General features: G+C 52.4%; 1 protein-coding gene across 2 annotated transcripts in view; it reads right to left on the minus strand.

The window, feature by feature from the left end:
- Positions 1-8,519, minus strand: part of VSTM2B (V-set and transmembrane domain containing 2B) — a 185,884-nt gene extending 177,365 nt beyond the window's left edge. For both annotated transcript variants that reach the window (XM_085639924.1, XM_085639923.1), the window contains exons 1-3: positions 7,904-8,519; positions 6,989-7,173; positions 623-655 (exon numbers count right to left, since the gene is read on the minus strand). In XM_085639924.1, the coding sequence (XP_085496050.1) occupies positions 623-655; positions 6,989-7,173; positions 7,904-7,976 (291 nt within the window). In that variant the 5' untranslated portion in view covers positions 7,977-8,519. The remainder of the gene's footprint in view (positions 1-622; positions 656-6,988; positions 7,174-7,903) is intronic.
- Positions 8,520-27,010: the final 18,491 nt, after the last annotated feature.

Genomic DNA, 27,010 nt, shown 5'->3' on the forward strand with positions numbered 1-27,010 from the left:
GTGTAAAGTCACCCCTTTCATACCGATGCCAAGCATACTGCCCACACACAAACAGGGCCGGCTTTAGCGCTGGTGGTGCCCGGTGCGCCCATCTTTTTTTGGCGCCCCCCACCACCCCATATGACCTCCTCCTTCGATTCCCTCACTACTACCCATCAAAAGCGTCTCTCATCACACTTACGTTTCATTTGTTATAAAGCATTGGTAAAAAATGGCTTCACTAATCCACTCTGCTATCCACAACATACAATACAGGTCTGTTATTTGCAGCAGGCATAATAACCCCCTGAGCTACTTTATGGTGAGTCAAAACTGCCACTAGAAAAAACTCCGCCCCTCTCTAACAGGAACATTAATCACAAGAGATATCAGGACATTTTTATTGCAGCCTGAAAGCTAGATGCACAAGGAGCTTTGCAGCAGGTGCTATTTAATCTTACCATACTGCTAAACACAGCCCCCCCCCCCACCCCCCAGATAAGTGCCCCCCTAAAGGTCAGCGCCCAGGGCAGCCGCACTGGTCACACCGCCCTAAAGCCGGCCCTACACGCAAGAACACCCAGCTGCGCCTCCGCTGATCCAACATTTTGCATGCACATGGCGAATACTGTGCACAACTTACACTGATTTTCGTTGCATCCTTACTTCCTGTTGCCTGAAAAACAATGCACAGACTTTATTAGACTCACAAGAAAAGGCTGTCTGGCGGGGGCTGGGGATACGGGGGCCAGTCGTGTCGTCGTGTGACTGCCCCTCACGTTAGCGTCTCCCTGGGGGAGTGTGGGAAGGGGGAGGGGTAGTATGCGTGGCATTAATACACAAGATTGGCGGGTATGTCCTTTTGAAACGTAATATACAAAGATACGGGCTGAAGTGTTGTGTTTTTTTTTTTGGGGGGGGGGGGTGAGGGTGTTGGGGAGTATAGCAGTTCAGGCTGTGAAGAAAGCTGTGGCTGAAAATGTTGCTAAGATGTCTGTGTTGAGGCCAAGGGAAGTCTGTGGAAATTCATAACGCAAATGAACCACCTTGTGGGAAATTCATTGCTGTCATTGTATGGTAATACACGTGTCTGTGTTAAAGAGCGCGTAGGGATCACAGCGATGCACGTCAAACTTGTGGCACGTGTGTGTCTGTGACCAGCAGTGCCAACGGCCACCAGCAGGGGGGGAGGAATAGCTGCAGGGGCTACCACCACTGCACTTCATGGCTGGGGTTTATGCAGTCTTCACCGCGGAGTCCTCACCCGCTGCAAGGATTTGGCAAAGGTAGTCTGAAAGACAACCCCCCCCCCCACCTCCCGCCCCACCACCATCCTTTGAGTCCGAAATCGCCTGAGGAACCCCTACGTCAGAATGTGAGGAGTCCCTTGTCGCTGGGGCTGTACAGAGATGGACTGGGGAACCCCCTCCTACCGAGGTTCTGTCAGAGAGTCTCTAAGGGGGGGGGCCTCTCTGAGTGCTACATCAGAGATAAACTGAGGAGACCCCCCCTCTCTCAGGGTCTGCCAGTGATGGTCCGAGGAGCCTCCTTTCGTAAAGCTGTTTCATAGATGGTCTGAGGACCCCCTTTCACGAAGGGTCTCTCGAAGATGGCCTGGTGGGCCCTCTCTCACTGAGGGTCTGTCAGAAAAGGGCAGAGGAGCCCCCTTTATATGGGGCTGCACCAATGATGGCATGAGGAGACCACGCTGTCTCTGTCACATATGGTCTTAGAAGCCCCCTTTCTCTGAGGCTAGGGGGGGGTTCCGGTCCACGGAGCCCCCCCTCTTTGATGCCAATTGAGAGGTAATCTGAGGAGCTCTGATCGCTATAGCTCTGTCACAAATGCACCTAGGACCCCTCCCCGTGAGCTGCGTCACAGACGGAGTGGGGAGCAGGCCCCTCTTACTGAGGCTCTGTCAGAGAGGGCCTGAGGACCCCGCCCCGTGAGCTGCGTCACAGATGGATTGGGGAGCAGGCCCCTCTTCCTGAGGCTCTGAGAGAGACGGTCTGAGGCCCCTCCCCGTGAGCTGCGTCACAGATGGAGTGGGGAGCATGCCCCTCTCACAGATCTCTTGACTGGGGTGAATGTTTTGATTTGTTCTGCATTCCGTCCATCAATTGTGTGTCTTTTGCTTTCTCGCCCTAAGTGCGCCGGGTATGCCCAGACGTGAGTCCCTTGCTCACTGTGCCACTGGAATCAAGCTATCCTGGCTGAAGAGGGGTGAAACCCCGAAACCGGTCCTAGGATGCTTGTTTCCGGTCCAGGGAGGACCTGGCTTGGCAGTTCTGGCTGGTCTGTTCTCATGAGGCACAGGGTCAAGACTGATTTGCATATGGCCAGGTCTAAACTGGGGTGGCATGGTGAGCAAAAGAATGATGGATTTAACCCAGATCTCTTGACTGGTGGTGAATGTTTTGATTTGTTCTGCATTCCATCCATCAATTGTGTGTCTTTTGATTCCTAAGTCTCAGTCACAGATGGACTGAGGAGCTGCTACTTTGCAAGGCTGGCCACAGAAGGACTGGGGAGGCCACTATGGCAGTTTCTGTCATATTGTCTGAGGTGCCCCCACTCAGCCAGGCTCTGTCAGGGATTGTTTGAGGAGATCCTCTCGGTGAGATTGTGACAGGGATAATCCGATGAGCTCGACCTGTGAGGGTCTGACAGTCATGACCTAAGGATCCCCTTGCACTGAGGCTCTGTCACAGATAGTCTGAGGCGCCCCGTTTCCCTGAAGCTCTGTCACAGATGGTCTGAGGCGCCCCCTCTCCCTGAGGCTCTGTCACAGATGTGCTGAGGCGCTCCCTCTTCCTGAGTACTGTCACAGATGTTCTGAGGTGCTCCCTCTCCCTGAGGACATCACAGATGTTCTGAGGCACTCCCTCTCCCTGAGGACTGTCACAGAAGGTCATAGGTGCTCCCTCTCCCTGAGGCTCTGTCACAGAAGGTCAGAGGCGCTCCCTCTCCCTGTGGCTGTCACAGATAGTCTGAGGCGCTCCCTCTCCCTAAGTCTCTGTCACAGATGGTCTGAGGCGCTCCCTCTCCCTGAGGACTGTCACAGATGTTCTGAGGCGCTCCCTCTTCCTGAGGACTGTCACAGATGTTCTGAGGTGCTCCCTCTCCCTGAGGAGTGTCACAGATGGTCAGAGGCGCTCCCTCTTCCTGAGGCTCTGTCACAGATGGTCTGAGGCGCCTCCTCTCCCTGAGGACTGTCACAGATGGTTTGAGGCACACCCTCTCCCTGAGGTTTTGTCACAGATGTTCTGAGGCACTCCCTCTCCCTGAGGCTCTGTCACAGATAGTCTGAGGCGCTCCCTCACCCTGAAGCTCTGTCACAGATGTTCTGTGTCGCTCCCTCTCCCTGAGGCTCTGTCACAGATAGTCTGAGGCGCTCCCTCACCCTGAAGCTCTGTCACAGATGGTCTGTGGCACTACCTCTCCCTGAGGACTGTCACAGATGTTCTGAGGTGCTCCCTCTCCCTGAGGACTGTCACAGATGGTCAGAGGCGCTCCCTCTCCCTGAGGCTCTGTCACAGATAGTCTGAGGCGCTCCCTCTCCAGGAGGCTCTGTCACAGATAGTCTGAGGCGCTCTCTCTCCCTGAGTTCTGTCACAGATAGTCTGAGGCGCTCTCTCTCCCTGAGTTCTGTCACAGATGGTCTGAGGCGCTCTCTCTCCCTGAGTTCTGTCACAGATGGTCTGAGGCGCTCTCTCTCCCTGAGGCTCTGTCACAGATAGTCTGAGGCGCTCCCTCTCCATGAGGCTCTGTCACAGATAGGCTGAGGCACTAACTCTCCCTGAGGACTGTCACAGATGTTCTGAGGCGCTCCCTCTCCCCGAGGACTGTCACAGAAGGTCAGAGGCGCTCCCTCTTCCTGAGGCTCTGTCACAGATGGTCTGAGGCGCCTCCTCTCCCTGAGGACTGTCACCGATGGTTTGAGGCACACCCTCTCCCTGAGGTTTTGTCACAGATGTTCTGAGGCACTCCCTCTCCCTGAGGCTCTGTCACAGATAGTCTGAGGCGCTCCCTCACCCTGAAGCTCTGTCACAGATGGTCTGAGGCACTACCTCTCCCTGAGGACTGTCACAGATGTTCTGAGGTGCTCCCTCTCCCTGAGGCTCTGTCACAGATAGTCTGAGGCGCTCCCTCTCCAGGAGGCTCTGTCACAGATAGTCTGAGGCGCTCTCTCTCCCTGAGTTCTGGCGCTCTCTCTCCCTGAGTTCTGTCACAGATGGTCTGAGGCGCTCTCTCTCCCTGAGGCTCTGTCACAGATAGTCTGAGGCGCTCCCTCTCCATGAGGCACTGTCACAGATGGTCTGAGGCGCTTCCTCTCTCTGAGGACTGTCACAGATGGTCTGAGGCTCCCCCTCTCCCTGATTCTCTGTCACAGATGGTCTGAGGCGCTCCCTCTCCCTGAGGACTGTCACAGATGTTCTGAGGCGCTCCCTCTCCCTGAGGCTCTGTCACAGATGGTCAGAGGCGCCCCGTTTCCCCGAAGCTTTGTCACAGATGGTCTGAGGCGCCCCGTTTCCCTGAAGCAGTGTCACAGACGGATATAATCTGCGAAGCCCCTTCACCGGGAGGATGTCTGACCTTGACCGAGCCACACCCCCCGCGTGAGGCCCTGTCAGCGATGGCCCAGGCGCACATCGGAGTTGCCAGAGGCCCAGAGGCTTGGTGACTCCTGCGAGAGCCCACCCGGGCCAAATGCGTCCCGTCCTCTCTGCATCTGCTCTCAGGGTTCACTTGGGCACCTTCTGGGTAATTTCGATTTAGGGTAAATGAGTCTGCCCTGGATGCATTAAAGGGGATGCCTAGGTGTGCCTGGTGAGCACCCGGCCTCATCTGCTGCAAAGCGACATATTCCAATATCTGGTAAACCCCGGACACCCCACCCATCCAGGTCTGTGCATTTCTCACCGGGCCAACGGTTGCATAATTAACTGAAAAGAAGTAAGGTGTCCTGTTATTTTGAAATATTCATTTTTCTCCAAGTCCGTGGGATGTCTAAAGGCGGCAGCAGTGCTGCTGGTAATTTATTTGCTCAAAACATGTTTTTCTCGCTCCTGCTTGGTTTTCAGGGCCAGTTTTGGATCGCGGACAATATCTTCGTTTTGGCTCCTAATTCTAAAGCATCGGATGAGAGCGGGCGGGGTTCTGTTCTCCCTGGCCCAGTCTCTCTGTGGGAGGTGAGGATGTGGCAAGGATGTGGTCTGACGGCTAGACTGCCAACCTTGGAGCTGAGAAACCAAGGTTCGATCCTGGGGTCGACTCCACATCCTGTGATTCTAGACAAATCACTTAATCTCCCCGTGTCTAACAAAAAATGAATGTGTCCATGTGTAACATAACTGGTGCTCATGTAAAGCGCTCCAATACCTTTGGGTCGAGTTCGCGCTATATAAAACGGCAACAAAAAGTGCCTCCAGTGTGAGAAGTCCGACGGACAGGGCTAGGACTGTGCGCGTCAGTGACGGTCATTCTTCTGCTGCCGGGCGAAGGGCGCTGGCAGCGCGTGTTCTTGTCTGCACGCAGTGGTCAGGCGCTTGGGCTATTACCCTGTGCTTGTTCTTGGGGGTGCTCAGTATAGCAAGTGTATTCTTTTACGGGATGCCGGCGGTGTGGAAGGCGGAGGAAACATTCTATCTCAGTAAGTAGTGTGTCAGGGGTTACCTTTTTTCGAGCTGCCTGATGAGGGGCGTGGCTAATGTGTCAAGAGCCCTAGTGCAAGGAAGGAAATGGGTGAGCCCCGGTGCACCTGCACCTGCTGCGCCACTGCCTTGCCCGCCTTTAAGGTGCACGCGTTGGTCTTCCTGTTAGGGTGCCCACTGCCACGCATGTCAGCGCGTGGATAGTGGTAGGTGAGGCACTTACACTGGAGGCGCGTGCGCGCGCGTTTGTGTGTGTTGGGGGTGGGGCTTGTTTTTTGGCACTGACAGCCAGTGCCGCTTTAATGTGCCAGAGACAATGTTGTCCTTGCAGTGTTCGTGCTGGCAATGTCGTTTAGAGCTCGGACTGTGCGCGTGTTGGTGGGAGGCTGCACTTTCCCCCTGCAGAGGACCCTTCTGCATCAATAGTGTATTTGAATGGGGGGGAAGGAGGTATCTGTGCCAAGTGTACATGAGTTTTTTAGGGCGGCGTGGGGCGTACCATGTTCCTGCTGCAGGGCTGTTCATTGGGTATGGGGGCGTTATCATGCTTCCTCTGTGCCAGCTGCTAGGTAGAGTGGCAAGTGTGAAGGGTAGCTACCTAGTTCCTGCTGCCAGGGGCACTGAAAGCCATGAGCCTGCGGGGGCAAGGAATAGAACTGTATTTACGCAACCAGGGCCCTCGGTGGCATCTGTGTGTGTAGGTGCTCTGTTACCTTGTTCACGCTCAGGGACTGAATGCCAGGTGTGTGTGTGTGGTGTGGGGGACATCGTTCCTGCATTGTTCCTCGTTGGCAGGGGCTTGTTATGGTAGGGAGTGGTGCTGGATTACTTTGCTCTCGCTCCTGGACCGTTGAAGGGTCGGGGGAGGGGGGGGGGGTGAGAGCCCGGTATATTTGAGGACGTTGCCAAGGGCCAAGGGGCAGAGGTGTTTCCGGAGGCGTGGTGCGGAACATCGTTCCTTCTCCCGGCCCCTCGGTGCGTGGGGGCTGAGGCCATGTAACGTTGCTCCGCTGTCCAGGAACTGAGTGCCATTATGCTTGGGGGTGGGGGGAGGGGGTTACATTGCTCCTGCTGGCAGGGGCACGCGGTGTGAGGGGTGTTAGGGGCGTGTTGTGGCAGGGAGTGGGGCTATAGTACTTTGTCCCTGATCCAAGACCGGGGTCAGTGCCAGGTGTCAGTGGGCACAGTACCTCTTTTCTGCCGCCAAGGGACAGAGTTGGGGTCAGGTGTGTGTGTGTGAATGCACTTTGTTTCCTTTCCTGGGTTGCATGGGAGTTGTGGGGCCACGTTACGTCGTTCCCGATCGGGGTTGAGTGCAGGGTTTGTGGTGGGGGCGGGGAGGAGTAGGGGGTTACCTTGTTCCTGCTGCCAGGGGCGCTCAGCGCCAGCTCGTGCGCCAGCTCCCGGGCGGGCTCCTTCAGGTACCACCACTGGATCTCCAGGGAGTACGAGCTGGATCCGCTGGCTCGGAAGGCGCAGGGCATCTCAATGTCATCCCCCTCCCTGACGGTCACATCTCTGGGCACCTCGGTGAAGGTGGCTGGGGAGAAGACAGAAGGACAGGAGGTTAGCGGGGGCTGTAAACACGAGGGCCTCCTACCTAGGGCTAAAGCGTCTCCTCAGAAAAGACGCTGTGTCGACCAAGGCTCTACGTGCGCTGTGTTCTAACAGCCTCTCTCCCAGGCCCCAACAATACCCCTCTTATGTGCCACAGATCGCCGCCCTTGTTTCCACAGACACGTCCCTTTGCTCCAAGTTCTGCGAACATTGTAGCGGAAACAGGAACATTGAAGTGGGACGTGGACCACCAATGCCACTAAATGTGTATCCCGTCCCGTGCCTTTCAAGAGCCAGTGACCAGATGAACATGCCAGGGCTAAGGAGTCCATCCAAGACCCTGGCTGGAGGCTGTAGACCACTAGTGGCTTGTGTGGCGACCCACGCCACGGTATACCCCCTCTCCACACTCCCTCTGGCTTTTCTCTTGATTCACACCCCTGCTCTGGGGGCTCCACTCACTCGGGGGTCACTGTGGTACTAGGGTGCGGTGCATTAACCTGTCAGTGCTTATACTGGGTCGTTTTTGAGCTCCCCGCCCTCTTCCTTGCCCCACCCCTCCTAAGCAAGCCGTGTGTTTCTTTTGGCTGCTGGCACCTGTTGTGCCCTGGCAATGCCCTCCAACCCTGCCCCCGCAGTCCAATCTTTGGGGTGACACCTGCTCTCTCCAGCCCCTGGCGGGCCTCTTCTCCCGCCCTGTGGAGCGTACTCACCGTGTGCAGTGAAGAGCAGGGGCGCGTTCAACATCAGGTAACACACGGCGCGGAGCACTCCGCGCCTTTCCATCTCATATGTGGGGCAGCGCAGGTGTGCGGGGCGCAGGAAGATTTCAGCTGGCAAACTCACATCCCATGGCAGGTGAAAGCAGAGCCGTCCCCCCAAAAAAATAACAGATAACCAGACGCCGATCCTAATGCCTGTTCACCCAGTGGGAAATCCACAGCTCTCCGACCATGGCACGAGCCGCTGGTCCTCGAAAGAATCGCGCACTTGTTCCTCCGGTGAAAGCCGACCCCCGCCGCACACGATTCAACTTCCCCGGGTGGAGTGGGGCGTCTCGCTGCCCAGAAGGTGCAGGTGGGGGACGTGGCGCTGGCCAAACCCCATTCCCCTGGCGCGCCGGGTCACTTGGGGGCTGGTTTAGAGAGGCCGCTGGGTCCAGGCATGGACTCCCTCCTTCACTCCTGACCTGGGTGTGGGTGCTCCCGGCACGGCGCGCTGTGCAGGGCGTCCCCTCCGCAGCCTGGTCCTTCGGTCGGGGGGAGCGCTGCGAAGCAGGTCCCGCTCACTGGTGCCTCCAGCCGTCCTCTCTGAGCACCTCCTCAGACTGGGCAGAGAGACTCGCGCACTTCACATCAGCACAGACTGCCCCCTCCCTCCTGCGCGCGAGGGGTCTGGGCAGCTCACTGTTGAGACTGGCAGTGTGGGAGCAGCGCGGGGAGGGAGCGCAGCGCGCCGTGTGAGGGGGCAGCAATGCAATGTAAAGCCACACCGACTTTTTGCCATATAATACACATTTCTATTTGAGTGCCTTTACGGGGCACGCAATAGCAGATATTCCCTTGCAGGACATGCTGGATTACAAATACGCACACACATCTCCGCCTGCATTACTTTATTTATTGCTGGAACGAAGACGCTCTGGTGGCAGGGCTGAGCTCCGAGAGCTGTTGGTCCTAAGCCCCGAATCCGCACTTGTCCAGTGGCTGCCACAGCTGGTCAGCACCAAAGAAGCGATGACGACTAGACGGGGTTATTTCTGCCATAGGCACGCGTGTGGGCACCAGCCTCTAGCGCAGCGGGCGTCGCAAGGGCTTGAGCCTTGGATGTCTCGCAGCTTCTATTGGCTCGGAGTGAGCTCAGCCACAGAGGGACCAGAGTCTCTCCCCCCCCCCCCCTCTTACCCAACAGGGTCGGCACAGAATGAGCTGTGTGGGTTAAACCTCAGAAGTGCCTTCGGACGTGCTGAGCATGGCGAGCAGTGGAGGGGGCCCAGGCCAGGCACAGCGGGCACTGCTGGAAGGGGGGCAGCTGAGGGAGCGGTGCCTTGTGGGGGAGGCCACGAGGAACGGGGCAGACACATTGAAAAGGAGGGGGCACCCTTGAGGCTGGGGTTTGGTGGGCGCAGGTTGGAGAAGCACAGAGAAGGGAAGCAGAGCCCACCGGTAGAGGGCAGTCGGCGAATAAAGGAACGAAGGAGAGCGCTGGAATGGAGGCAGGGGCTGCCCCCTCCCCCCCAAAGTATGAACGATGGCTGGTAGTTACACGAGTACGTCACTTGTTGTGAGCACTACATGGGATACTCCAGGATCAGGGAGAAATGTACCAGCAGAAGGGTCCAGCCTTTCCCCGAGCACGAGGGAGGGCGAAGACCAAACCAGACTTCCTAAACCTGGTGGAGTGATAAGGGAACGTCAAAGGCACAGGCGAAGAGGAGAGAGGCAGGGCGGGGAGCTCAGGGAGGGAAAAAGCCCATATGAGTGGACGGTTCCTCAGGGCAGCTCCTTACGCGGGAGTCGAGGGGGCAGTGATTATTGCGGACTGGGGCATATACACGTCTGGCTAGGGTTGCTACATGTATTTTCCAATGAATGTTCACTGCCCTCCTTTTTTTCTTGTATTTTTTTTGGAGCGCTAACATGACCCGAAGGTCTCAGAGCGCTTTACATTAGTGCCAATATCGGCAACAGTTATCACAACACACATAAGTACATAAATAAAAACACACGACACTGAAAGTAAGTGGAGAAATATTGCTGCAGGTTTATTAGCATAAGCAATATGCAAACATGGTGGGTTATCTTACGGGCGATCCCAGGGCAGGCCAGCCCCTATGCAGCCTGCCCGTCTGATAAGCCTAGAGTCACCATGGCAACGCCAATTGGTGTATACCTAATGTTGGGAGGGTCCCCCCCTCCCACCTGTGGACCACCAGTCCACTTGCTACACACGCCCCCCGTGATGGGTGGGCGGAGCATACATGGCAGCCCCCGGTTGCTCAGACCCACAACCGCCTGTCGGATAGCGGGGCGCCGTCGGTCTTCCAGTGGACACGCTAAACATCCCTGGGTATCCTGGCTTAGCACCACACGGTGCTGCTGCATGCTATACCCCTTGGTATGTGCAGACCCTGGATCGCCCTGTAACTCCTCCTGCAACACAAAGTGAGAATTGTTAGAAAACCTGGCCCCCCCTTTGTCCCTCCGGACGCCGGGTAAGCGGATGGGCGGGCAAGGCGAACGAGCGGACAAGAGGGCGAGGAGGGGGCGGAGACAGAATATGTACCCCCCTGGCTCCTCCCCGCCGGAAGCAGCTATCTGCTGGGGTCTCCCTTGGGCCATCCCAGGGACACGACCTCCCACCCCTGTGCCTTCCTGTGGCACTAAGGCGGCCACCCTCAAGGGGCGGGCCGCTGCGCAACCCCCCCCCCGGGCAGCCTTACATAGTGCCAATATCGGCAACAGTTATCACAACACACATAAGTACATAAATAAAAACACACGACACTGAAAGTAAGTGGAGAAATATTGCTGCAGGTTTATTAGCATAAGCAATATGCAAACATGGTGGGTTATCTTACGGGCGATCCCAGGGCAGGCCAGCCCCTATGCCGCCTGCCCGTCTGATAAGCCTAGAGTCACCATGGCAACGCCAATTGGTGTATACCTAATGTTGGGAGGGTCCCCCCCTCCCACCTGTGGACCACCAGTCCACTTGCTACACACGCCCCCCCGTGATGGGTGGGCGGAGCATACATGGCAGCCCCCGGTTGCTCAGACCCACAACCGCCTGTCGGATAGCGGGGCGCCGTCGGTCTTCCAGTGGACACGCTAAACATCCCTGGGTATCCTGGCTTAGCACCACACGGTGCTGCTGCATGCTATACCCCTTGGTATGTGCAGACCCTGGATCGCCCTGTAACTCCTCCACAGCCTTGGGAGTGGCCACCGTCACTACCAGGGCCCCCCACCAAGGTAGACCTATTTCCTTACAACCTGCTGCAGCCAAAGCTTCCCCTAGGTCCAGTAGGAAAAGAACCGTGCCTAAACTAGAGAGGTGCACCCCATCTCCCTCCCGGCACCCTGTGGACTTGGCGTGTATAAGACCATGCCTGATGAAGCCCAAAACCTCTTTGCTCTGCGCAACTGCGCATGGCTCCAGGTAGACCTTTTTACCTACAGCAACTGATGCCGGGCTTCTCCAAGGTCCAGCCAAGACAATCTACGCCCAGCTGGACCGGCGGGCGGCCTGCCCCTCAGGACAGGTGCCCTCATCCTTTCTGACTCCCCCGTGGATTTTGACTGAAATGACCGTAAACCTAAAACTAGGCGTTGGTCCAATGTAGCCTTTGAATGGCTGAAGAACAATCCCCTTGACAAGACACTCCTGCCTAGCAGTGCCAATGCGGGAGGGGTAAGAGTTGACAAGCACGCCTTACCTCCTCCTTCACTCAGTTGGAGTATGTCCATCGCATTCCATCAGTCACCACCAAATGAGAAGCCTTGCCCTCCCAAACTTTTGCTAGTATACCAGGGAGAGACAGGACTGAGTGACCACAGAGGAGGACCAACGTGTAAAATTCTTCACTATCTTGGATACTGGGTAAGCCAAATGTTCTCCTGCTAATTGGTAGCCCAAAAGCATTACCCCGGGGTTTCCCTCAATCATGTGGACCATATCGCCCCCGAGGAAGGCCACTTCCACAACCTGCATAGCTGCCAGCCAGTGCTGAAGGGCAGGATACGTTCCCCGGTACCGATACTCGCATCCATGGTACCTGTTTCGTCGAACTCAAGGACGGGCTACTAAGTGAGCAACCAGGCTCCGCCCACTCCTGCCTGGCAGTGCCCATGCGGGAGGAGGTAAGGGTTGACAAGCCTGCCTTCCTTCCTCTTTCACTCCGTTGGAGTACGCCCATCGTATTCCATCAGTCACCACCCAATGTGAAGCCTTGCCCTCCCAAAATTCTGCTATTATACCAGGGAGAGACAGGACAGAGTGACCACAGAGGAGAACAACGTGTAAAATGCTTCTCTATTTGAATACTGGGAAAGCCAAATTGTTCTCCTGCAGATTTGTAGCCCAAAGTGTTACCCCGGTGCTTCCCTTAATCATATGGACCATGGCCCTGTTGGAAGGCCACCTGCATAGCTGCCAGCCAGTGCTGGAGGTCGGGAGAAGTTACCCGGTACTGATGCTCGCATCAAGGTACCTGTTTCGTCTAACTCAAGGGCGTGCTACTAAGTGAGCAACCAGGCTCCGCCCTAGTACCCCGAGGCCAAACCCAAGCCCCTCCAAGTTCTGCTGCCTCACCTGCCTGTTAACACGAATCCCAGGGCAGACCACCGGCCTATAATCCATGCTTGGCCATGCCTGAGCTAAAATACCTCTGAACAGCCTGACAACAAGCTAACCACCAGCATTGAGTTCTGAATGTTTCTGACGCTGCCAAGAAACATGCGCATAACTAAAGCAACTGGCACCATGCCATAAAAGTAACAATTCAACCTTCTATGAAACAAACGTGCCCTTGTGGCGATCCGAGTAGTGCTCCCTCCAAGCCAGCAGCCCTACTCAGGCAACCCGCACCCTCTTGGCACTGGCACACCCCCGCCACAGCTGCCCTCGAGTGCCTGGTCGTGTGTAGCCACAGCCTAGGTTTCATCACTGCGTCATACCGGGGTATGATGACCCATCTAACTCGACTGCTGAGTGCCCATTGCACCATCGCAAGTATGCCTTTGCCTGCTCAGAGTCTGGCTGTAAAGTTGGAAGGCATTGACCCCCCAGCCCAGGGTGAAGATGGCAGCATTACAGTACCTGGTGCTATAGACGGTCCCCGACCCTGATGGGACAGAATGCAAATCCCTTGCTCCTGTTGAGCACGAACCCAAAAACCAATTGCTCACCATGGTTTAATACCTTCCTGCTGCTAATCATTTCCTAGCTGAATGTTGACAAATCCATGTTCTGTAATGGCACTACTTCGCAGCCTGCACCATTCTGCCAGTGCCGAAAAGACCTTTGTCATGCTGCCTGGCCTCATCAATCTTGCCCTGTTCTAGCAGCGCCCGCTCCAGCCGTGGAGCAAACAACTCGCCGGTACCCCTAAACTGGCCCTGATGCGAGACAAACCGGGCCAAGGCACAACAGTGAGTGTACTAACTAATAGCAGGTCTAACAGCGTCAACAGGCATCCTCAGCTTACAATAGGCGTGATGGAGTGAGGGTATCCAGTGAGAAACAAGATGACAAATTCCCATCTGACCGACCGTGGTGGGAATCACTCCTGTATATTCTAGTACACATGGTCCCAGTTCACCTGTCACTGCCTGATGTACGTGACCTAGGTACATGGTCCCCTAGCATGGCGGCATGCCATTGAGACCAACATCCAGTCCCCGATAAGTACCACTATCTGCCTATGCTACAATCTTGCCTGGCGTTCCTTCATGCCCAGCTATACCAGGCGATGAATGCTCTCCTCCGTCACTTGACCCGACCACACCTAGAATTACAAAACAGCGAGAGGAGGCAGCCTGTGACCTGCCCCAAAAAACCACCATCCCGCATCAAACCGACCCGATGGAAAGACAAGCACCTAATGCTCTACACCCCTGGAAGACCCAGGAAATAACCCATCGTACAAAAGCGAGTAAATAACAACGGACATCCTTTCAGCATCTGGAGGCCTAGCCCTTCCGAAGTAACCTGGGAGCCCAACGCCAGGCCTCAGCACCTGTGTCGTGAGTGATCTTTGCCCACTACCGTGCGAGCCAGGGCCCCCGGTGAATTTTTTTTTTTTTTTTTATTTATTTATTTTTTTTTTTGGGTCACTGAAGCACACGAAAACCCCTAGCTGTTCCTTGCTGCTAGGTCTTCCTACCCTCAGGAGGCCAAGAACGACCAGGTAACAATAACACTCACTCAACACTAGGCGTTCCAAGTCCACTCGGCCTAATTTGCCATTGCAACAAAGCATTGCAACCAGGCCCCCCCCAGAACCGCTGAGGCAGGAGTACTCCCAATCAACCTCCCATCTCACATCAATACTGGCTAGACTAAGCCTCTATGGTGCATAGGATAATGCGACATCATTGTGGCTGACAGGCATAGCCTCTTGATAAATGCCTCTGTTCAGGCATGGTAAGGCCGGGTCACCAACACTGCTAGCCAAACTTACTAAACTTTACACTCCCAAGCCCTTTCAGTGTGAATTTTTTTTTTTTTTTTTTTTTTTTAGAGGGCACCCGGGATACCTACGGGCCCCGAGACCATCCCGAGGAAGGGTGTGCATTACCCACAGTGACAGCCGTGGTCATTATCGGTGAGGGTGAGCCCAGGCTAAGTCAGGCAGATCATTGCTTCCCCAGGTCTGTTTACAACATCTAATGAGTTACCAAATACTTTAAAGACATCTGCATGCATTACCACCAGAGTACGATGTTGGGCCGGTAGCGATGAACGACGTACACAAAAGGCTGGTAAAGCAGTGGCCACCAAGAAATCACACAACAGGTCAACCTGCCTGGCCCACTGCAGGCAATAGCCGGGAAATCACATCTCCTTCCGGGCCAAGGGACGTTGACGGACACAACAAAACGGGCCCCTCACGCTATGCCATTGACCGACTCGGGCCCCCGAGGTAATCTACTGTGGCGGAGGACACCTGCCCCTTGGTGGATGCTGTATACACCTTAGCCCTTCAGGAGCATGCCTCCAAGGTGGCCGACTCACCACGTGTACTTCGACAGTCCCAGCCCGGTAGAACTCAAGCAACGTCACCCAATCTCTAAGACAAGCGACAAGCCGTTGTCATGCTCAACCCCCAGTCCTAGTTTCCCGGTGCTAGCAAGTGCTTACATAATTATCTGTTTGCTCCAGGCCCTCTGCTCCCCTGGAGGATGTGGCTGTGAGGAACAATAATGCAGCTGGGTCGAGTAAAACCGCACCCAGAAGAGGCAAACGATGTGGCACAATACGGCCATCTAGTAATGGTATACTTCATTATTTTCACATATTATTAAAAACTTGGTATACTTTCTGGGCATAGGTTGCACTTCATAAGTACCAGCATAATCCTAAAAACCGCAAAATCTATAGAAAGGTGACCAGGTGCTGGCCTGACTCGGACCCCCGGGCCGCCGTTCCTGGTCGCGGGAGGCCCCCGCCCGCGTGGACAGCGAGCCGCGGCCGCCCCAGCATGCCTCCCTCAGGGCCACGCCCTGCACCACGAAGGAACACAACGTTGCGTGTGGGGTGGGGAATGGTGGGCAGCTCACCGGATGCGCGCACAGCCGCCCGACCAGGTGGGGACAGGGCAGACTGTGCCCCACCCAGTGCCTCTACCTGCCTGCTGGACCCCCAGTGGAGCCGTCCTCGAGGCCCAGCAGTCCCGCTCAGGCCCGCCGCGGTGGGACAAAAGTACGCGTGTGAATCGGCGTGCAGGGAATGTTACAAAGCAAACGAACTCAAAATGTAGGAACCCCAAGACATCCCTACTAGTGGGCAGCATAGCCCAAGATTGCTTGGTGTGGAGAAACACAAGCTCAGAGTCTATTACTAGCTATATAAACCCTTTTTACAATGTCAATCAATGTTCTAACACTGTATGCCTTGCGGTGTGTTTGCAGTTCTGGGATGAACGTCTGAGCTCACTGTCGAATACCATGACTTCATTATTACAAAATGCAAGCAACAGAGGGGAGCCTCTCAGAAATATTGCTGCAGGTTTATTGGCTCTCCAGGGGGAACGCAGCATCCGGTGCTTCAAGAAGCGTAATAAACTTCCAAACCCGGCGCCCCCCAAGGAGCACGCACTCGGTGCGCTGGGCCCCGGTGCACCGCCCTACCTAACAGCAGGCCACTTACACCCTTTTCCGGCAGCAAGCGTGTTCGTCTGATACACCTACCCTTGGCACGATCTAGGAGGAAGAGAGGAGAGGATGAAAACGACAATTTAAATTCCCTGCTGCTATAACCTACATGCATGTCCCCAAGGCAGCACCTGCAAGAGAGTGAATGGGGAGGGGAGCCTGGGGAAGGTAAGAAGCGTTTGTTTTAACAGCTTGTGACACATCGCAGCGTTAGCGGGCACGGGCCCCTGTCCTGTGAGAGCCTTGCTATCTGAATGTCTCGAGCACGAATTCTAATACTCGACTTTTTTTTGTTTTTTTGTTTTTGTTTTTTGGGAAATGGAGCTAAAGTGATTGCGCAGAATATAGGCTGTTCGGCACTATCAGCAAGCTCGAGTTTCTCTCCCAGTTCCCCAGATCACCTCCGCTCCCTCGCTGCTGTAACAAAGAAGCTAGGAGAATGCGGACACCGATCCCGCTACCTCTCGCATGCTACGCGAGCGCTCTACCATTTGAGCAACTTCCCTCCCTAAAGTAACGCACTGGCTCGAGGCCGTTGACGAGCCTGTTCAGATACATACACCTATGCGAACTGACAGGAGCTCCGGGTCCCCGAGGGTGAGTGGGGATGGCGCGCGCGCCCAAATCAAACCCCCCTCGCGTGCGTGAAACCGCCCCGGACGCGACAGCCAAAGAAAGTCAGGAGGGGGGGTGAAATTCCACATGTCGCAAAGTGGCGAAGCGACCACGCGCCAGCCAACTCGCGCCAGATGGGCCGTAACGCACCTATGTCGACGAAGAAACAATACACCCAACTAACGAGTCTGGTGGAATGCCGTCAGGCCTGGGCCCACGCGCGCGAGTTCCAAAGTGCATCACACCAAAGAGAAAACACTGGACAGTGGGCCGCGCAGGCACTACCACTCGACAGCAAGAATGCGCCTACAAGTCCAAATAGGACCTGCAACAATTCCCTCAACAAGCTACCTGGTCATGTGACCCCAGACTGGGCTAAAGGCTGACTGCGAGGCTTATTTCTCCCCGGGAAGCTCAGTGCTCGACGGGGCTAGCGCAGCCATGCGCTTGACAACCCGCACCAACAGAGCCCCTGAAGCGGAGAAGCGCACAGGAAAGGAGCATGAAATTCCCATTAATAATAATTTATTTATTTATTTATTTATTTTTAAATTGCAGCCCCGACTCAGCATACCCTTCCCGCCCGGGGTACCCGGCTGATGCACAAAGAAAAACCCGGACGCGAGTAGGGACATCGCGGTAGGTGCTGGCTTGCACGTTAGGTCTGGGGGGGGGGGGGCCAGGGGCGGCGGGGCGCCATTGAGCGAGCGCGCACCGGGAGAATATCGAAGCCCCTCCAGGACTTGCAACCGAGGCGCGCACCCCCGTAGCTATTGCCGCCGGCAGGGAGGAAGGACAAACTTGCTCCGGACGTGCTTCGAACACGCAACCTGCTGAGCTAGCGTCAAACGCGATACCGTTCCGGGCCCTGGAAACCCCCGACTCAAAATACGCACTGATACGAGTCAAGGTTTTAAAGACATGTTGTTGCCGTTCAGCAAGCTAGCCGGGTAACTGATCCTGTGGTTGCAGGGGCACGAGGAGTCGCCTGCTACCAAGATCACACAGTTGCGCCTTAGTTTCCAAATGCTCCATGTAAATCCTGGGGCAAGATGTTATAATGCTGAAACGAAAACGAAGCAGGCTTCTGTGAGGCCAACAGGGCCACCATGAGCATCGGAGGGTGGATACTGTACATGTCCGTATTCATTTAAAACAAGCACTGCGAAAGCCAGTAGGTCTGGCATTAGCTTCGTGTGTCCCACATAGTTCTTGGGAACAATGGGCAGGATGCAGGATTACAGGCACAGAGGGGTCGCTGGGATCTGACCGCAGCCGCGGCCTGATACTGACGTGAGATGTAGGTGTTCTAGAAGGAGTACGCCTTCCACTGTCTCCTAAACTGGAGCATGGCTGAGGCACACAGGGGCAACATTCCCGACTCTGGGCTCTTTAAGACTGGGGAGCGCGCGCGGCAAAGTCTGCCTGAACCCTCGTTCCAAGGCTCGAACCGTGGGCCCGACCGCCATGCCACCCTACATAAACTCCATTTCGCAGCGAGGCCATCCTTACTTAGCTGTCCAGCCACCTCAACGATCCCCATGACCCGCCCGAGGCCACCACTGGCCGGGAGTCAACAATGCGAAGGGTGGGGGGGGGTTAAACATACCTAAACACAACATACCGACGCTCAACAGCAGTGAGCAGTAAAGATTATGCCACCCCCCAGCGCCGATATCCTCCGGTCCCTGCAAGTAGCGATGAGGGAGGGGGGGGGGGGGGGTGGTGTCGGTGAGCGCGAGCGGGAAGCAGAGGTCGCGTACCCTTTAACGAGAGCAAAGCGAGAGATGGGCTCCCGTACCACTGAGCCACAGATTGTGGCCTTACCGTGAGCCACAGCTTGTGGCCTTACCGTGCCTAACCGCCGTGGTGTCCCTCTCACGCACCCACCAGATATGTCTGCGCTGGCATTCCCCCCTTTGCTGTCGCCTCAAGTTCGCCCAGCGGCCCCTTCCCCCACCACGCACACGGTCCCGTGCCCCGCCACAACCTCGAACCCCGCGCACGGCCCCCCCCCGCCCGTGGTACGCCGACCACAGGGCCCCGTCTCCTTGTACTGCCCAGGGACAAGGCCGGGCGAGAGGGACGTAACCGGCAGACTCACCACGAAAGGCTGCAGCGGCGAGCGACACGACGGAGCACGACGAACTGCTGGCAAGGCGAACGAGCGGACAAGAGGGCGAGGAGGGGGCGGAGACAGAATATGTACCCCCCTGGCTCCTCCCCGCCGGAAGCAGCTATCTGCTGGGGTCTCCCTTGGGCCATCCCAGGGACACGACCTCCCACCCCTGTGCCTTCCTGTGGCACTAAGGCGGCCACCCTCAAGGGGCGGGCCGCTGCGCAACCCCCCCCACCGGGCAGCCTTACAGAGCACCAGTTGCATTACAGAGGGACTCATTCCATTTTAGGCACGGGAAGACTAAGGGATTTGACCAGAATCTCAGGATATTTGGGACTCCTGGTAGACTCGAACCCAGTTCCCCAGCTTCAAGGTCGACAGCTCTAGCCGTTAAGCCAATCGTCTCTCCATTGCTGCATCTTCCTAGGGAATAATGTGAATGTTCTTTTCGACCTGCCCTCTTGACCCCTTACATCCGTGCCCCCCCCTCGTTAATTTCTCGATCCTTTAGTCCTCCATTTTCTAATCACCCTCCGTTCAATGTAATATTTATGTGCCCCCACCCCTCACTTCTCCCCTGCCTCCACATCTCTCTCTTCTGTCCAATGCACAGTTCCTGTCTATCTGCCCACCCCATTCAGCCTCGCCATACCGACCTTCATGCACCGCTTCACACTATGCATTTCTTTTTCACTTCTCAACATTTCTCTCATTCTCTCCCCTAATTTCTCACCTACCATCCCCCAATTCTCTTTCCTACCACTCCCTTCTTCCCTCCGCTCTGTCAGTACCTGCTGGACTATTGAGACACGCTGATACTCTGTAATCGGCACAGCTCATGAATATATTGATTGCTTGTGTCTCAATAATCCATACGTAGTTCCCTTAAAAATATAAATATTGCACATTTTTCACTCTGACCATTCGCACGCACAAACAATATTGCAAATCACAGAGTCAGCCTTGTTCCTCTGTATGGTGGTGGAATGCCCCATTGACTTATAATGTCATAACTTGTAATTGTGAAGCACACTTCACCCAAGGGTATGGTCTGAATAACAGATGTTTATTGTTACCCAACTCAATAGTGCTCATTTTATCGACCTCAGAAGGATGAAACACTGTGTGCCCCCCCAGATTTGAACATGTGACCATGAAGTCAACACATACCCCTATTGTGGAGGCATTAGTCCACTAAGCTATGATCAGGCTCGTAATGCACAGCGAGGAGTACTTTGTTCCGTATAATACATGATCATTCAATCACCTTTACAACGAGCCACTTAAATCCTAGGTGTCTTGTTCTATCATGTTCATTTTAGAAACAGAAGATCAAAAGCAGAACTTGCACTGTGAAATTAAATACACCAAAAACATTTAGTAATTTTTGCATAAAATGGAATCAGTTTAATGCAGTGGTTCCCAAACTTTTTCGACCCGCGGCTCCCTTTCCCCATTGGCCATTGCCCATGGCTCCCCACTGTTACTTTTTTGGCGGGTGGGGCTGATGTAAACCCGGCCTTGGGAGTACATGCATTTTCTCCCTTAAAATAAATGGGATGAAGCTCATGAAGGTATTAGAATCATATATGCAGGATGTTTCGTATTACTAAGGCAGCACCACTAATAAAATATTCCTAGTTACACTTCTTTGCCCATGCCTTTATTAAAGTACCCTCACAAACGTTATCACACTTACAGTGCTAGATAGCACCCCTATGCATGTAGGCCCCATTGCCAATGTGTTTCTGCTCTTGAAGAATATTTGCAGGCACTTTCCATTTCTACCCATGTCTAACGTGCCAACGCACCTCTCTCAGCAGGGTGACTCACAAGTTTTTAAACCACATTCAGCTTTATTTTTGCTGCCTCCTACCTGAAAGGGTCTTCAAATCAATGCAAGTAAAATAAATTCTTCCAATTTTTTTTTAAATGCACATCTTTCTTGCTTCCAAATGTTGTCATTATGCCATTTATGGTGTTTTACTTCCCTGTGCTCAAGGAGAGAGCAGGCCTGTCTGCAAATGTGTGTGTACTGAAAGAAATGTGTACTGGAAGTACTTATGATTCAAGTACAAATGTCAATACTTAATACTTAGGGGCCTATTAGGAGGGCGGGCGGACCCTAGCGGTGCTGGGAAAGGCCGCCAGTGGTGCGGCGGTCCCGCACCGGCAATTAGGATGCCACCACCACGGTGGCATCCCGCATACATTGCATTGTGGCGGGCAGTGCTGGAAGCAGCACCAACCACAATACAATATATGCATGTCGCGCATTTGCATGCACAACGTGGCAGGCACCGTGAGGTGCCTGCCACTTTGTGCATGCAAATGCAAATGTAAATGCGAATGCAGGGGGGTACCACATGTGCACCCCCTAGCCCCCCAACACCCTGGGGGCCCGCAACTGAGAGGACCACATGCCTTTCCGTGGCGGCGAAAGGCTGCTTCCCGCTGCATAGTAATATGGATGGCGCTGTCTAGCAGACACCGCCACCATATGCAACCATTTTCTGCCCGGTCGACGAGCGGCAGACGCTCTTCCTGTCCCCTGCGGTACCCCCCGCCATCATAATATGCCGGGGGGAAATGGGAGGTGGGTGGGGGATTATGTCGGGTGGACCGCCACCGCCATGCGGGCGGTGGCAATCTGCCCGACATACTAATAGACCCCTTAGTGTGTTTAATAGACAGAACAACTGTATTTTCCAGAGAACCTGCATTGGTGTAAAATTAATTTGGGAAAAAACAAAACTATTAACTGGTCTAACAAAATTAATCGAGCATCTTTCGCTTACTTTGGGAGTGTTGGAATGTGGGTATTCAGTGAAATATGGAGGTCATCCCCCTCAACATGCCATCAATTAAGCACTATTTTTTTTTACAACTTTAGGCATGTCACTTACAAATTGACATCATGCGTTTAAGTCTAATTAGTTCAACAGAAGCCAACAACCCCTTCAACATTAAATGCATTAAAGTGCTTGGTGCATGGCTCCCCTGGCTAGGTTTGACGGCTCCCCAGGGAGCCACGGTGCACAGTTTGGGAACCACTGGTTTAATGTAAATCAGGTTAAAACATGCCGTGGCCCAGATTGTATAGAAGTATGCATAGATTATATCTTTCCTGTAGTGACCTAGAGCCAGGGCCACTGGAAATTTGTGATGCTGGGGCTGCAGTGGTTTTTGCAAAAGTGTGGATTTGCCGCATTTGCCATGTAATCCATCATCTGCTGCATAACCTGAAGATTTCAATTCAAGCAATGTGTTTTTAGTTCAAACAGATCAAAAGTAAAAAAGAATGGCAACAATAGTCCCTACCTACCGGAAGGCCCTTCACAATATTTGACTGGTCATCTTTATATTGCTTTAGTGCGCCCACAACATGCAAGTCGCTACCCTCACTGAGAAAACTAGCAAGGAGAGAGAGATTGATTATGGTTTAGCCAAGGCATAGCCGTTTACTTTTATTCAGTTCAGTTCAGTTCAGTTCATAAACTTTATTCGGGTAACTTAATACCCATAAAAGCACAACATCATAAAAAATAAATAGCAAAATGGAGGATTGACAGTACACGATAATCAAACATTTATAATAATATAACTATAACATTTGCTAAATTTGATGACCAATAAAAAAAAAAAAAGAACTTCATTGGTGATAAATAAATAATTTACTGTTAATAAAACATTATATCAGCTAGCAATTACCCAGAGACAGTCAGTCAGGTAAAGACTCAGCAATCGGGCATAGTCTTACGTGCTCTGGTGGCAATACTCAAAAAGGTGCTTATGCGAAGGGTCAGCTCTTCATCAGCCAGGGAAACTAAGCATGTATAAGCATTAACCAGACTAATAGGTCTTCTCTTTTAAAAAAAAATGGATTTAAAAGCCACTTTGTATAGTTTATATAATACTTAAAAAAAAAAAAAATATGTAAAATTGATTGGCCACTCACCCCGTCACAAGGGCTGGGTACATATTCAAGATTATGATGATAGCCGAGAGGAAAGCACAATGCAAATCTAACAGTTCCTGCTCTACGGCGGAATAATAGGCTCCTTTCCCAGTGGCTCATGCGTAGGGTGAGATATATAGGTAGGGAATGACGGTGCTGTTCAATAGACATGTAACTAAGAACAGAAGATTTCTTGGTTTCCAGACCAATCCTTTCTGTATTATACAAAAAGTAAAGAGCATCTCTAAGCTCCTTTTTTGGCACGGTATCAGCTATATTTGGATTTGAGAAAATACTTTCTTTATTAACGCTGCACAGGCTTTGGTGTACTCCACTCAACCAAGGAATTTCCATCTCTTTCTCACACATAAGACAATCATTAATAATCTCTCTGGTGAGGGAGGCAGCCTGGTTCTTCCATACCAATAGCCAAAAAAGGGCAGGAAGAGCGCGTATAAAATCTGATATAAAATCAAGATTAAGTTCTCTGTGGCAAATGTATTGTGGGGTAGAGATTGGGATGCCCAAAAGTTTCCTGCAAAACCTATTTTCTTCCTGCTGGATGCAGGAACAATTTGTGATACCCCAAATCTCAGCCCCATAGGTGGCCACAGGGACACACTGTAATTTTTTTTTTTTTTTAATGTCTGGTATAGCACCAGTGGTCTTTGGACGGGGAAGACTAAGGATTGAGTTGGTGGCCTTTGAGAACTTGCTCCTGGAGTGGGCAAGATGCTCAGTCCAGGAGCCGTTCGCAGCAAAGATCAAACCAAGATAGGGAAATGTACGTGTGCTTGTCAATTTCTGGCTACCCACAACAATGGAACTTAACTGTAGCTTCCCAGGACCACAGGACATTAAAAATGACTTATTAAAACTGACTCATAGGTCCAAGCTATCCATGTACTCAACAAAAGTCCGTACTAGATTACGCAGAGAGTTCGGAGAGCGGCCTATAAGGACCGCATCATCTGCGTATAATAGCACAGGAAGAGTTTTACCATTAATCATGGGAAAGTCATGGGTCGAAGTTTTAAGCAGATTGTTTAGCCCATTGATATAAATAATAAAAAGGAGGGGGGCCAAGACACAACCCTGTCTGACCCCCCTTTCCTACCTTGATGGCCCCCGAAACCTCGCCAATCTGCACCTGCGCCTGAAGATCTTTATGGAGGTGCGCTAGGAAATGTACAAGAGGTTCGTCCTAGCCGTATGCCAAAAGAATTGCCCAGAGCTTCGACCTATTGACAAGGTCGAACGCTGAGGACAGATCCATAAAGGCCATATAGACCGGAGACTTCCGTGCAATGGTGTATTTCCCAATAACCAGATTAAGATTGAGACATTGCTCGTTGGTACCCACCTTGCTACGGAAGCCTAGCCAACAATGCTCTAAGATACTATTTTCTTCTGTCCAGGTTAACATTTTGTTATACAGGACTCTTCCCAGTATTTTTAAGGTATTATCAATTAATGAGATCAGCCTATAGTTACTAGGCTGGGAAAGATCTCCTTTTTTAAAAATTGGGACTATGATACTCTTAGCCCATGTGTCTGGTAATGTGGCGTGAGTTAAGCTATTAAGAACATTTAAAAGTAGTGGGGCCCAGAAGTCTGGTTTCCATTTTATTAGATCAATTGGTAACCCATCTGGGCCAGGTGCTTTGTTCCCAATGCTCTGTTGGATAGCCTCTTCTACTTCAAAAATGGTTTCCTCAACGGTGGTAAAAGGGCCATAATCATATTGGTCAAGCTCTGGTTGTGGGGTAGCATACATTTTTTAGAAATGATTTTCCCAGGTCTCGTTTGAGATATTGCAACTAATGGGAGTTAATAACTGACCCATCGATCGAAGCTCCCTTACTGCGGACCAAAAAATGTTACCCTTTTTTGTACTTGCGGCCTGGGATAAAGTTTCCCAGCGTTCATTTAAGAGGGTTCCCTTCCTTTTCCGGATTACTATGTTATATTTCCCCCTTGCCAATTGTACGTCTGTGGCACACCTCGGGTTAAGTGACAGTGCCCTACAAAGATTCCTATTGGCCAATGTGGACTCACGGTTGAACCATCTAGGATTGTTTTCTGCCAAAGGGGCAGGTTTCAACAAGAGTGTTTTAATAGCTAGGCACAGTTTAGAAAAATCCTGAACTACCTCAGTGTGTGCAATCTGTGGTGACAAGCAGGAATTAATAATGTGCATATTGCCTCTAACTAATGTTTTAAAAAGTTTGCCACTATCAACGCCCTTCCAAACTAGTCTCAAATTATCAGTTGAGGGCATGAGATTTTTTGCCCCGCATTCGAAAGAAAACGCAGGCCGGGGTGCAGAGCTCAACACTATTTTAATGGGGTTAGGATCCCCATAAACCGTTGCAATTACTTCAGCGGCCATTAGTTGATCTTCAAGGCAAGGAGAAATAAAAATAAAATCAATGGTTGATGAGCAACCCCTTTCCCTAAATGTTGATAATTTTTTATTAGTGGTATTAGGGCTGTTCACCAAATCCATGACATTAGTCAGGTTATTTGATTTTAAAAACAATGTTAACTCTTCTCCCCTACGGGACGAGGGCCCAGGATTACTTGTTCCTTCGCCATGCGCCACGCCATTGATTGTAGCATTAAAATCTCCTCCCAAGAGAATCCCAGTAGGTCCCTCCATGTTTCACTGACTATCTAAGTTAGAAATAAAATCAAAAAGCCCAATGAAGTTCCTATTAGGGATGGAATAAAAATCATTGGTATAAAAATTTACCAAATATAACAAACCCTCCTTTTAAAAAGGACAACTTGATAGTTTCTACTATTAGTTGAAAAAACCTTAAAACTGCCGCCAGCAGCCACGTTAATCACAATGAATAGCCCCCCTGATGGTCTTCCCAATTTAGAGCTGGGGGCTACTACACTAAAACAATGGAACCTTTCGATATGAAGATCGTCGGTGGCCCAGGTCTCCTGGAACATGACTACGTCTTGTTCCTTTACTATGCGCAACCAATCTTGTTCTCCGAGCCTGGATTGAAGTCCCGCCACGTTCCAGCTTAGGTCGCTCAGGTTAGCTCCCATATTCACCATAGTTGGAGCTGATTTATCATTAGAGGGTGGAAGTAAGATATCTAAATGATCCTCCTCATGGACCTGTGAATTGATCAACAACGGTGGTTGTCAATCCTGAGCGTCCAAATTTGAAAGTGCATGGAACCTATTGGCTGCCAAGGGTATTACGTGAGCATCCCTAAACAAAATAACTGGTGGTTTATAAAAATAACCTAAAGGGAGAGCGCAGATATCAGTATGTTGTGAAAAAGATTGCTCTTGAGTGCTAAGTATATGGCGAACCGTGTATGGTCTACGAAAATTAAGAACAATGCAGTCACCGTTGATGTTCTTATCCGAGTGGCCAACCCAACCTACTCTCCTGGCCATGATGATTTCGTTCATTGAAGAGGGGTGGAAACCTTTATGTTTACGTAGCCAATCTGCGGATTTATTGCGGAGGTCTAACCAGGATTCCCTCTGTCCCTCAACAAGGTTGGGAACATCAGCCAATACTAACACATAAGGACTAGAGGCCGGTGGCAGGCTCAGCACATCTGTGTTAGGACTTAAATGTGTATCTCTAAGGTGGTCTGCAGCGACATTATTTGGGTCAGCCACAATAGTTCCCTGCTGAGGCAGGTTACGATTCACACTACCTAGTGTCACGTTGAGATCATTTGGATTACATATTTGAGATGTGCCCAAGCTTTCCCTCTGCGCGACAATAGGATTTGACAGAGGCAAGTTGTTTTGATTACAACGGGAAACACTGGGATTGATGAAGGGGGTAACCTGGGGGGGGAAGCAGCACCCATCAGTTGCGTAACAGGCCCATGTTTGTTGACCACTGATGATATAGTATTCCCTCGTCCCACTTCATCAAGAACTTTGTTCAACCTCCCACCACTTAAGTTGTCCACAATACGGTCCAATTTCTTAAATTTCCCCCACAACAGTTCAACATTTTTATCAATCACGTCCTTGAGGGTAACCAACATAGTCTCAAGAGCTTCCGTTGCAAACCCTGTTTGTGTGACTCCCCCCGCAGCACCTATGTTGGCCTCATTGCACATAGATTCAAAAGTTATGTCTGTCTGGGTCGCTACTGGGTCGCTACTGAGTTTGTAATGGCAACCACGACAATGTTTGGGCTCCCAACAGGTTGGCGGCCTTTAGCATTTTTTGAATTGGGTTTGGCAGTGGCAACGGGCTT

This window comes from Triturus cristatus, chromosome 12 (genome assembly GCF_964204655.1).
Source record: "Triturus cristatus chromosome 12, aTriCri1.1, whole genome shotgun sequence".
Classification (NCBI taxonomy): Eukaryota; Metazoa; Chordata; class Amphibia; order Caudata; family Salamandridae; genus Triturus; species Triturus cristatus.